We start from the raw sequence: 12,034 nt of genomic DNA on the forward strand, positions 1-12,034 counted from the left end.
TACTCCATATCCTCAGTATTGATTCACTTGCTCTTGAGATTGGACTCTCTATCGATGTTTGGGCTCAGATACACCCTCTAAATTTAGAACTGCTACGATTCAAAGAATCTAAGTTCAGCACATAGGCTTACCACATATAGAATCGATCTAAAAGAGGAGACATGTTGTTCACCTTGATTTACGCACAGACGTGTGTGGCTATACCCCTCCAATTTGACTATAGCGATCATCCGCTATCCAAATGCCGAAACGGTTTCTATGGCAAAACCCAAGCAACAAAGTGTTCGACTGCCACTCAAAACTGATTTGATGGGAGCAATTGAAGTCAGCCTAGAAGAGAGTTTTGAAATCACATCTCGCTAAAAGTGAAACTCCGGCACTTCTGCAGTTTCCTCCTCCTGGCGCCTCGGGCGTCTCTCTTATTGGTTGCGGCCGCGATGCTAAGGGCGGTTATCACCAGGATCAGCATTAGCATCACACCCCCAGTCGTCTCTTGCGAACATGATTCGCTCCGTGAATCCAAATTTAGGTTCTTCAGCACAGCTGTATAGACCACTTAGTGAGGTAGAATCTGCCTCCTCATCCTTCAAGGACTTGGGACTCTTGCTGATATCCTATCACAAGGTTGTACCTGTCATACAGCCTTTTCCTTCGTATTCATGTAGCGCCCACGATGTTGTGCTTGAGCTCTGCTATATAGACTACTATTGACTTTAACCGTTGTGTCTTCCACAGAACTGTCTTTATACATCTCGTATATATACTTTCAGAACAAGAAAAGCCACTTTCACGTTCATAGATACACTACCAGAACTTGAAGATCTTAACCAATTGTCTTCCCATTTCACTGGGCATCATCAACATGTCCTGGGAAACTGCCTACGCCTGTATTATCATCGCTACTCTTACGGCGCAGTCAAGAGCACAGGGACTAATAACCGACGTCGAAGGAGACGGATATGGATATGAATATGGCACCAAGTCAACCCCCAAGTCAATGTCAGCGGGGATGATCGTGCTATGCGTCATCGCAGGATTAGTGGTTCTCATCGGAAGTCCGTTTTCCCAAGTCTCCCATCGCTCCAACCCGAGCTCTATGCTACTTAGGGAGGTTTACTGACCCCAGTCACTCTACAGTCTGCACGACAACTTTGTTCATCATCGCCAAACGACGCCAATGGGCCATGCGCGAGGTCATTACACGGTCCGCTCGACGAGCCACCCAGGCCATCAAGACCCCCTTGTCAGCCAGGTTCCCGAGATCTCAGGTCCCACGAGGCATGGGCTCGGAAAACTCTACCAGTCGTGTTGAGGAAAGAAGCCAAAAGCTGAAGGTCAACCCAAGACACAACGATATAGAGAAGAACTCTCTGATTACAGAAACGGAAAGAGCTAGAAAAGGGGGAAACGGTCGGACGTGGGGGTCATTGTTCTCCTTTCGTCATCCATGAATGATGTCGGTTCACTCTCTCTCGTTTACATGTCTGGACTGGCTTGGAGTATGCTTGTTGGTTTATAGCGAATCATGACTTATGTATTTGTCTGGCTTTAGGCATGCTTGCTGCATAGTATCGTGGACTTCCCTTGCGCTGAATGTTTCGAGCTCCTTTACTATTCTTAGATTTTGAGATGCAATCATCGATACCTCCAGTCGAATTGAAAAAAGACCCTGAAAAAGCGACGGTCCGATAGTGAACTGAACAAAGTTTAGTCATAAATTCAAGAAACCTCCCCATATGAACCTCGCTTGACAAACGATCTTCAACGCTGAGTCCCAATACGAACTGACGAGCCAAGACATGGAGCTCAACCCTAACACCCCCCATAAATGAAAATACGACAGCAAAGCCCGCACCACGCGATCCTTCGCCATGAGAAAAGAAGGCCGCACTAGATCCGCTCTACCCCTGACACCTAGGCACAGATCTAAGAAACCCGCAGATCGAAGGTGATTTCCCGAAAGGAGTGACATGCATTAGCCCGAGGCACTTGCTCACGTCGCATAGCTTACTCTACATCTACAACCGCCCCTTCCGCGTCGCCTTTTTTTTTCCAATTTCCACAAGTCGCCACCTCAATCTACTAAGTACTCTCGCGAAGGGTTTTTCCGCACGTCGAGATTATTTTCTCGTACCCACAACAATCCACTTCAATGCAACCTCTCCCAGCCGGCGCAATGCACAGCACACGATTATGCGTTCTGGTACTCGCTTAATCGCCACCTCATCTCGTTTATAGATTACTCAGTGAAATGGTGATCAACATCGACAACGGCGTACCAATCTTTGTCCCCAACAACAGTCCAATTGAAGACTAGACGTGCTGTGTCAAGCATAGCAAAGCAACATGCCATTGACCAGGAACTGTGGTACAGGGTCAGGGGTCCTTCAAAATCGAATATAGAACAAGATCCCACTTAAGCACGGTCAGCTCCCGACGTAGAATCAGCAATCCAGGTACCTGAGACAAGCCCAAGAAGCGGCTGGCCCAAGTGGGCAGAATAAAAATTAATAAAAAAAAAAAAAAAAGTGATCCAAAAAAGGAAAAAAGAGAAAAAGTGTAATCTGTCGAGATCCATATAATGTGGAGCTTTCCCGTCTGGATATGAACGCTGATTGTGTCAAGTGGCCGCAAATTTAAGTCTTTGGGTCGTTAATATGCCCTGCCGCTGTCACGACCAAATCATGCAACTTCGATAGGTTACCCTGAGTCAGAGAAACCGATACGGGCATATTTCCAGGTGTCCATGAAGCGTTGCTCGTGCATATCCCCGAGTCAGAGCCGGCTTTGAATCGTGGAAGCTGGGATCAAGCGGAACGCATACCCGAATCTTCACGGATCGAATTTATGCAGAGATCTATCTAGATTGGTCTTCGTGTGTATGACTCGCATTTCTTCTGTACGAGCTAGGCCCAGCAGAAAGCAACAAAAGAAAATAAACCCCCCCCAAAACAAGGGTCAACCCTAAAAAAACAACTCGTGTCCCCAGTTCCATACCCAGCATATCCCAAACTCGGATGGACCCAACAAATCCTTCTCGAAAAGCCACTTACTGTTGAGCCTAAATTTCGGGAACCAAGATAGAGGCTGACACGGACCCAAGTAAGCTAATAAAGGAACCAAAAGAATAATAGCGGAATTCTAGACCAGGCGATCCGGTTCCATGGAACCCTCGTTTCAGATATATCCCGTCGAAACGCGGCATACCATCCAGCGCTGCTACGGCTCTCGCCTCAGATTCAACGGATATCGGAACCTCCTGCAATCTCCGTTCGAAACTCAGTTTCAGTATAAAGGGTATATACATGACCACGCCAGATTCTACCCGTGCTGTTCGAATAACTTCACGTTTTAGCGACTATCCGGGATTTGCATGAAGAGCTGGCCTCTCAACAACTTCCATCTCAACCCAGCAATGGTCCAGCAGACACCGTCCACCATAACATCATCATCATCATCATCATCATCATCATCATCATCATCATCATCATCATCATCCAGCCAAAGTACATACAAAGACCAACAACACAAGATGTCCAGCAGACCGGATTCATTCCGAGCTTCCCGCTCCATGAGCTACCCAACCGACAAGCGAACAAAAACCAATCTGCACATCCTCGTGGCCGAAGACGATCCCACAAATAGCACCATCCTGCGCAAGAGACTAGAAATGTCTGGACATACGGTCTATCTGACGAGGGATGGGAAAGAGTGTGCATCCGTGTTTCGAGAAAAGGCAAATTGTTTCGATGCGGTGTTGATGGACTTACAAGTGAGCAACTTCTTCCCTCCCATAGATGAGAGGTCAACCGGGCTAATGCGTGAGTAAACAGATGCCAGTAGTTGACGGCTTGACCGCAACGAAGATGATTCGGGAAAGTGAACAATCCTCTGCCAGGGGCGAGGCACTTCAGAAGCGTGTACCGATATTAGTTGTTTCTTCGTCCTCTAAGGAGAAAGATCGACAAATATACATCGACACTGGATTCGATGGGTGGATTATGAAGCCGGTTGGTTTGCATCGGATTGGTGATCTGTTGGATGGGGTCTACGAAAACGAACGTCGCAGCAATTATATCTACAGGCCCGGGATGTGGGATGAAGGTGGCTGGTTTGAAGGATGATTGACCAAACGGGGAGCTTGATGCTACTGTTTGGTTATCCCGGGGGCATTGATTGACTCCTGGGATTATTGTCATGCCGTTACGATGAATGCTACTGTATAATATACACCGTCTGAACACACTATATCCTGTTCATGAGCACAATAACTATTTATATAACTCAAAGACCCTATAAACAACCTCCTAATCCTTTGTTACAGTAAGAATAGAATATCAACATGTATATACAACAGGAAGACCGAGAAAATCCTGTGGGTGTCCCATGGGCAAAATGAAATACAACCGTAGCCCACCACGCAGATGTATGCAACGCGAACCGAGGTCAAAAATAGAAAAAGGGGAAATCTAGAAACATACAATGAAACAAAAAACTCGACTAATAGAATTCCGGTAAATCTCCGAAACTCGGAATGTCATCACCACACTTGAAATCTGGAGCGTAAGCCTTCTTCGGCATATATCCATTCTTCCAAGCCGTTTTATAACTCCACTGGGCAGCGGACTCGGTGTGCCAGGTCCAATAAAACCAGCCCTGGGCTGTTCCAAAAGCAGACATTTGCGCTTCGGCATATGTTTGAAGGAACTTCTTATAGCCGTCTGAGTAATCGGCGGGAGGGGCATTGGCCGAGGCACAGCTGCAGGTTGGACCTGTGTCAGCGGTGGGACAATAGACAGTTGAGTCGTCTCTAGCAAAAGTGCCTTCCCAGCGGGTGCCGCGGCCGACGTTGTTGAGGTATTCGGCACAGTCGGTGTCAGCTTGGGACCATTCACCACAGATGGTTGGGCCCCAGCTATTTATATCGTAGTTAGTAGCTGACTGGATATGGTCGTGAATTGGGAGTTATGGGGGTTTAAAGTTGAACGTACCCTGCATCTGTGGTGTTGATCTCTTTGATCATGTTATACCAGTCATTACAGACGAGCTTGACCCGGTCTGTGTGATTGAGGACAAGTTGTCCCGTGTTGAAGATGGTGTACTGGTGAGTGTCCAAGAACATCCGGTCCGGGCGGTCCTTCAGCATTTTCTTCCATTTGCTCAAGTTCAAGAAGCCGTCGTGGACGGTGACATAGGCTGAAATACCGTTCTTCTGCACCAGCTTGGTGGCATCGGTCGTCCAATTTAATACGTCCTCAATCGGTAACGAAAGCATGAGTGGTTCATTGACGAGGCCGTAAATTGTGACAACATTCTTGTAGCGGGGTTGCGCGAAGAACTGCGAGATTTGGTTGTGGAAATCCAGAGAGCGCTGTCTGTTCAGTTGGCCGTTTGTGCCATTCAACCAGCCGATGATTCCCTCGCGGCCGCTATGGTTCCAGCCATTTTGGCTACCCGGAATGCCATGCGGGTCCAGGTTAACGCGGAGTCCGTACTTTCGGCAGTATTCAATGGCTCGCAAGAGATACCTCCATGAGATTTTTGCGACATAGGGATCATCGTCATATGTCGTCACCGCCCAGTAAGAGAACTGGATGCGAACATGATCCAGTCCTGCATCCCTCATGTCTGCGAAATCCTGTTCTGAAATGAAGTCGGCGTAATGCTTTTCGATCTTCGAGGCAGCGGACGATCCGAGCTTTTTGCACAATGTATACTCGTCGATAATACCGTCCTTGCTGGAGTAGCTTTCAAAGAGTGAAGGGACAATAAAGGGCTCAATTGACAGCCATCCCCCAAGATTCACACCGCGAATTGGTTGCGATCCATACGGGAAGGATTCGTTCAAAGGGGGCACGTTGTCGTTGGGCCTTGTTGAGTCGTCCCACGTGGAGTTTAGCCCCATGATAGGAAGGCCACCGACCGTCTCGTTGGTAAAGGTCAGGTTAAAGTCTCTAGTGTCGTACCATGTCCAAGGGTCCAGCATTGATCCTCGAGCATATTCCTAGGCATACTAGTTAGCAAAGAGCCATAGATTTGCATGGAAATAGACATACCGGAATGCTGTCGTGACTTAGGCCATCCAAGCTTGAGGTGTATGGCGAGTCGCTGTTATCGACGGAGGAGCTTGAGCCTGAGTCATTATCATCGTGGTCATGTTTCTTAGACACGACGACAGCAACTGGGATAACAATAGCAAGCATGAGAATCAAAACACCTATGACAATCCACCATTTCTTCCGTTTCCAGAATGGTGGATGTGCATCGGAACCCTCCATACTTCCATCCCAATTACCCTCCTTCCCCCATCTAGCCTCCATTGCTGGACCACCACCTCCGCGATGCCGAACCTCCATTTTTGGATGTCTACCCTCTTCCAGATAAGCACCGGACACGATTCTGCCTTTCGACTGCCCGCGAGGCGTCTCCTCAGGGAATGGGGCAAGAGTCTGCGGTTCATCACCAACAACAGGACGCTTGCGCTGGCGTCTGCTCTTCGTCCGATGCTGTTCTTCTGCCTGGGATCTTTCCCGTTGGTCTTCCTCATCATAATGGGAGCGGAGTTTGGCCAACGCATCAGCACTCAACAGATGAGATCCACTATTCGTAGAGTCACTGCTCTTATGCTTCATTGCTGCTGCGCCGCGTGTCCTTTCCCTTCGCCTCTGCTTTCGCGCCTCTCTATCCAAGTCGCGAGGTCGTTCCCCTTGACCGTCTCGACTGCGATGCCTCCGGTCCCTTGCGCCCCATGAAGGACTACCACCATCACCATAGGTTCTATGTCTTCTGTATTCCTCCCTATCGCGATTCCTGTCTCTCTTGCTCGGCGACGCAATTGGCGAACCTCGTGCCCTAGACCTCTCTCTCCGTCTTCCCTCCACATCATGCGATCTTAGAGGCACCGCAGGATCCTCCGCAGCAACATCATATTCATTCAAATCGTCATCATAGTCTGGAGATTCATGGCTTCGTATATCATGCTTGTAGTCGTCACGCCTATATCGTCTTCGTTCACGGGGATGGTAATCGAAATCGTCATCGTCATCATCATCATCATCATAAACCTCGCGATAACGTCGTCTGCTCGGATCCCGCTCGCCGCGATAGCGGTCCCGACTGCGCGAGTGACTCGGCATGCAATTCTAACTTTACCCGGAATGCGTCAATCGCGCGATCAGCAAATTCGACAATGCGAATGCCGGACGCCCCACTCGTTTACCGTCAAACAAACCCGAGAGCGTCATGAAAATTCGTGTCGCAAAAGGAATGGGAAGTTGGGGGTGTGTGGAATAGTTAAATCAAGGAATGTGAGGAATTAAAATCATCGTTAAGAAATCGCACAGAAGAGGTGGACTCGGGGCAAGAATTGCCAATTATACATATGCGACTAGGGAAGCGCGACTCTATAGCCCAGACTTTAGTTAGTTGCCCGCGCTAGGTCCAAGTTTCTAATGTGCCTCTCTTATCGCAGTAAACAAAACTTGGCGACTCGGGAGCGCGTCGCTACCTACTATCGAAGCGAAAAACGCGGGCCCTTGGCCCGCTTATTATAATATGTAGAGCCAGGTAAGTAATGCTTGGTTCATTTCAGCATGGTTGTTTCAGTCTGGAAGCTGCATATTACCATCTAGTATGTTGTTGTTCGGAAGATTTTCCGATCGCGAGGGATGGTTTATTTATGGATCCGACGGCCTGAGAAACCGACCCCTTGGCGCTGGTGGAGAAGAAAAGTTGCGGAGCAACAAAGCGGTGAATTTCAGATTAATAACTGCGAGATCATCCTGTACTCCGTAGTAGGGAGAAGAGGATTGTGGTTGCCTGGTTTCTTGGGTTCCATTTGATTAGTGGAGAAGAGTGACATTGAAGGTTGAACCAGTTACCAAGGAAAGGCAGTTGATCACGAGCTCTCATACATGGACCCTGTTCCCTATATGTATATCAATGTTTATTCACATTCAAACAGAAATATAATAGTAACATATGAACAAATCATTAATTACAAACGAACTGTAATCATCCAATCCAATTGAGATCCTGGCGGAAACAGGAGAAAGTTATAAGAGAAAAAGAGAAGAAAAATATCTATGCAAACCCCCTTCCAATCTTTCAACCACTATGCACAGCATAACCACTGCCAATCCATGACCATCAGGAGGGGTATGTAAACGCCATCTAAGCAATCAAAAGCACACAAGACAGGAAACAAAATGCACATCCACAATAGTCAACATGCAGAATAGAAGTAAAGTCTCGCTGGTCAACTTAGTAATGATTATGATAATAAACTGGTCATATATGCACTTCCATCTGTACAACTCCGCACCCAGACCAACACAAACAGGGGAGAACGAAGATCGAGAATAGGTCTGCTCTTTGCCAAACCCACGAGAATAAAGGAATTGAGGGAAATTAAAGAAGTTATATTTCTCTCGCGGCCCAGGGCTCATACAGTCTTGGGGTCCAAAAATGTGAAAACATGAAGACGCCAACTGCACGGTCATCAATTCAGTCACCCTTTCGTGGCATGTTGATGCATTGCCAGGCGATGTTAAATGCGAGGGATTAGAAGAGAGAACCAGCAGAACAGTGGTTCATGAGTCTTGCCGCTGAGAGGTTTTTTGTTTTTGTGTATCGCCAAATTTTCAATATTGTTAATTTTGTTCACCTGACCTCGGAATCTCAAACGCGACGGCCGGAATTGCCAGGCGAGACATCGCAAGATATATTGCATTAGACGCCATGATGCGACCAATCTTAGTTGGGCCAGCCAGTGGTGCAACATGTCAGCGATCTGTTCAATGCTGTAAGAGGAGGGGGATTCCATTTCGACAGGCCGATGCTTGCCCGGCTGGCTCAAGAGTCGAGGCCGACGGAAGGCAAGGCGCGTCATGTCGCCCCTGCAGCTTAAATTGATCCATGTCCTCCTCAGCTAATGATCTGTCTAGCTCCTTCTTTGCCCAGAACACCTGGCTCCTGTGGCTTTGGACTCCTGTCACGGCCCTTCTTCCGGCTCAGGAAGGACAGCATTCCGCTGTTCGAGGATTTTCCTTTGATAGAACCGGCATCATAACCTTCGGCTGGGAGGGTCGAGCTTTGATCAGCCAATTCACTCCAACTGCCTGCTTCCTCGAGCACCATCTGCACACCACCACCTTTGCTTGTTTTCCGTGTTGCTCCTCTCGGACGACCAGGCACAGGGTTGGGGTTGGTTGGGGGGAGATTGTTGGCCGCAGGGTGAGGCTGGGGATGGAATGGACGATGGAACTGTGGGGCTGGTGAGGGTGGCGGCTGTGGGTGGGAGGTGGGAGAGGTAGGAGCATTGTTCGGGATAGAATCCTGATGATCCACGGTCTCACCGTGGGGTGACGGTGTTTCAGGCTGAGTCAGTCGGCTCACTGACCCATCATTGTTGCGCAAGGGAGGCGAGTTTCTCGAAGAATCGGTCTGCGAATATTGTCGGGAGTGCGTCGAGCCAGTTGGGGGAAGGCAGTCTTCGGGGTTCCTAGGTAATTGTCAGTAATTAGGATGGTTCATTCTCGCGCATACTTCTCCCTTCACTCACTTCGACGCTGCAATAGCTTCCGCAGCATTTCTGTGACCGGTTAGCGGGATTCACTTTTCATATACACTTTGCGCTAGATAACGTACCCTTGGAAAGTCACGGTCGTGTAATCAAATGGCTCGAACATAGTTTCAATCAGACGGTGAAGCTCATCTTCTCTGATTTCCTTCGCTGTAGCGTCTTCTCTTAATTCTGCTCGTGGCTTCTGTCGGCGAGCTCTGGCCTCGAGTGGCGCCTCCTCAAGAAGCAATTCCTCCAGATCATATGTGGCGTCAAAGTTGGTCTTATCGCTAGAGGGCCTGAACACAGGCGGGACTTCCTTGCGCTCAAGCGCTACAAAATCGATTTCAGCGAAGAAGGGGTGAGAGATAAAACTCTCCCAACTGGAGGCGCCAATCCGTTTGCTTCGGTCCTTCTCCATGAATGCACCCATCGCTCGCAAACATGGAACCGAGACTGCCGGATTAGTGACATAGTACTTCGGCTGGGCTTTCTTTATGTTTTCGCTTAATACGTCCTGGCTACGACCTTCAAATGGTCGCTTGCGGGTTGTTAGCTCTGATCCAGGTTACAGAACACGCTTCAACAAACCTTGTTGTAGATACATTCGTAGAACGTTACACCCAGGGACCACCAGTCGACTTCGCAATAGTATCCGCCGCCCTCGTATACTTCGGGCGCAAGATATGCCAGGGTCCCCGATTTACTAGTGAGAGGCTTTCCGGGACGAAAGTCCGAAGCCACATTCTGCAGTGAAGACAATATGTTAGTTTCCCATAGTACTGCAATGCAAGGGTTCAGGTCGGTCAGGAGGATAACATACGAAATCAGCCAAGTGGACGTGTCCTTCGGAGTCCAGGAGCACATTGTCCGGCTTCACGTCCCGATGAATGATGCCTTGCGAGTGAATATATCTCAGAGCACACCCGAGTTCGGCCGCCCAAAAGCGCACTGCTTCTTCTGTAAAGCATTTCCTTGAGATGTGGAACCGTAGATCACCACCATTCATTAGATCCACCACGATATAACTTCTTAAGTATCAGCAACATGGCAAGGGTGGGGGCGGAGGGGAAGAATTGCGTGAAAGGACTGCTGCAAGACGCACATATACTCTATATCTTGGAAGCTGTATCTTAAGTTGCACAGGAATGGGTGGTTCAAATGCTCGAGCATTCTCCGTTCACGGATAATATTCCGCACACTTTCCGACCGAACCACTGCAGAAGAAGTACATCAGTTAAGGCAAAATGGATCGGAAAAACCTTAGGTGCATACCTTCTTCTTTTCGGATGTATTTGAGCGCAAATGTCAACCCGGTATCCTTTTTCTCCACGATACGAACCTTTCCGAAAGCACCTTTCCCGACCACTCGAAGTAATCGGAATTGGTTTAGGTTGACTGTTGCCCCCCTGCTGTCAGCGTGATATCCGAATAGAAAATCAACCCATTGTTGTCGGTTTCAATTGACGAGCGGGCAACATAAACGTACCTTCATCGGAGGAGCACACCGGCTTCCCCTGCGAATTCCCCATTGAGAAAGTTGTGTGACGACAGAGGCTAGAAAGAGTTCGTCGGAGTAACTTCAGACCACATCCCACACGAGCCTAGTACTTATTGTATGCGTCGGCGTAGCACAAGTTCGGCTTTATGTATTCGACTGTCTGCGGAATCGGAATGAAAAGACAAGAGAGAGGCGAGTCTGAGGGAAGGCAATGAAAAGACGGACCGGCCGAAATGACGAGGCGAGGTGAAGGGGCTGTATTAAGTAGAAAACAGACGGAGTCTAGTTGAATCAGATCTATGGTTCCCGAGACATCAGTATTAGCCCGCAAACGAAGTATCACCAAGTTATGTAGAGGCTGCTGCGCCCGAATGATACGGGGAAACGTGGGCGGAGGGGCTCAGTTTCCAGACTTGCCCGGAAACAATATTTTGCAGATAAAACATACCCTCAGTAAGATGCAATGGCTTCGGAAATCAGAGAAATTCCTTAGACAGACACTGCGTCCAAAGCTCGGAGGTGAAGCAGGACGTGCGTGAGGCGGAGAGAGGACAGAGGAGAGGCGATTTTGGTGGATTGAAGCAAGACGACGTGAGAGAGAGAGCGGCAGCCCCTAAAACGGAGTAGTTTGATAGTTAGTAACCTTAAAGCCTTCCGTCAGAGAAAAAGCGAACGGGCCGCATGTTTAGGTCGTGTTCTTTTTCTTTTTCCCTATATTATTTATTTATTTATTTATTTTCGCTTTTTTCTTATTCTTGTGATTAATATTCCTTTGAGAATTCTAAAGTTTACTTCTGACCCTTGATTGATGAGGATTCAAATCATCCGATATTATTAAATCTATTTTTTGTGTTATGTTTCTGGAATAGATAGAAAACTTAAAAGAACTACCAGATACGGGGAATTAACATGACCAGGCTTCTCCTCTTCTTTTCTTTTTCCTTCCTTCAGTTTTCTTTTTCTCTTTCCAG

At 48.1% G+C, this 12,034-nt stretch overlaps 4 protein-coding genes across 4 annotated transcripts; 2 read left to right on the forward strand and 2 right to left on the reverse strand.

The window, feature by feature from the left end:
* Nucleotides 1–862: 862 nt before the first annotated feature.
* Nucleotides 863–1,451, forward strand: ANOM_005975 (uncharacterized protein; the record flags this gene model as incomplete). The annotated part of the gene is made up of 2 exons (XM_015551232.1): nt 863–1,055; nt 1,138–1,451. 2 exons carry the CDS (start codon nt 863–865, stop codon nt 1,449–1,451), a joined length of 507 nt encoding a protein of 168 aa, XP_015406283.1.
* A 2,081-nt stretch (nt 1,452–3,532) lies between these two features.
* On the forward strand, nt 3,533–4,124 carry ANOM_005976 (response regulator; the record flags this gene model as incomplete). The annotated part of the gene is made up of 2 exons (XM_015551233.1): nt 3,533–3,772; nt 3,834–4,124. 2 exons carry the CDS (start codon nt 3,533–3,535, stop codon nt 4,122–4,124), a joined length of 531 nt encoding a protein of 176 aa, XP_015406284.1.
* A 376-nt stretch (nt 4,125–4,500) lies between these two features.
* Nucleotides 4,501–7,136, reverse strand: exg2 (putative exo-beta-1,3-glucanase; the record flags this gene model as incomplete). Its single annotated transcript, XM_015551234.1, has 3 exons — nt 4,501–4,915; nt 4,992–6,004; nt 6,057–7,136. 3 exons carry the CDS (start codon nt 7,134–7,136, stop codon nt 4,501–4,503), a joined length of 2,508 nt encoding a protein of 835 aa, XP_015406285.1.
* A 1,789-nt stretch (nt 7,137–8,925) lies between these two features.
* ANOM_005978 (serine/threonine-protein kinase) lies at nt 8,926–11,094 on the reverse strand (the record flags this gene model as incomplete). Its single annotated transcript, XM_015551235.1, has 8 exons — nt 8,926–9,502; nt 9,563–9,592; nt 9,649–10,103; nt 10,154–10,309; nt 10,386–10,593; nt 10,668–10,779; nt 10,838–10,960; nt 11,052–11,094. 8 exons carry the CDS (start codon nt 11,092–11,094, stop codon nt 8,926–8,928), a joined length of 1,704 nt encoding a protein of 567 aa, XP_015406290.1.
* Between the last annotated feature and the right edge of the window lie 940 nt (nt 11,095–12,034).

The sequence above is a fragment of the Aspergillus nomiae genome (assembly GCF_001204775.2).
Source record: "Aspergillus nomiae NRRL 13137 chromosome Unknown contig00160, whole genome shotgun sequence".
NCBI classification, from domain to species: domain Eukaryota; kingdom Fungi; phylum Ascomycota; class Eurotiomycetes; order Eurotiales; family Aspergillaceae; genus Aspergillus; species Aspergillus nomiae.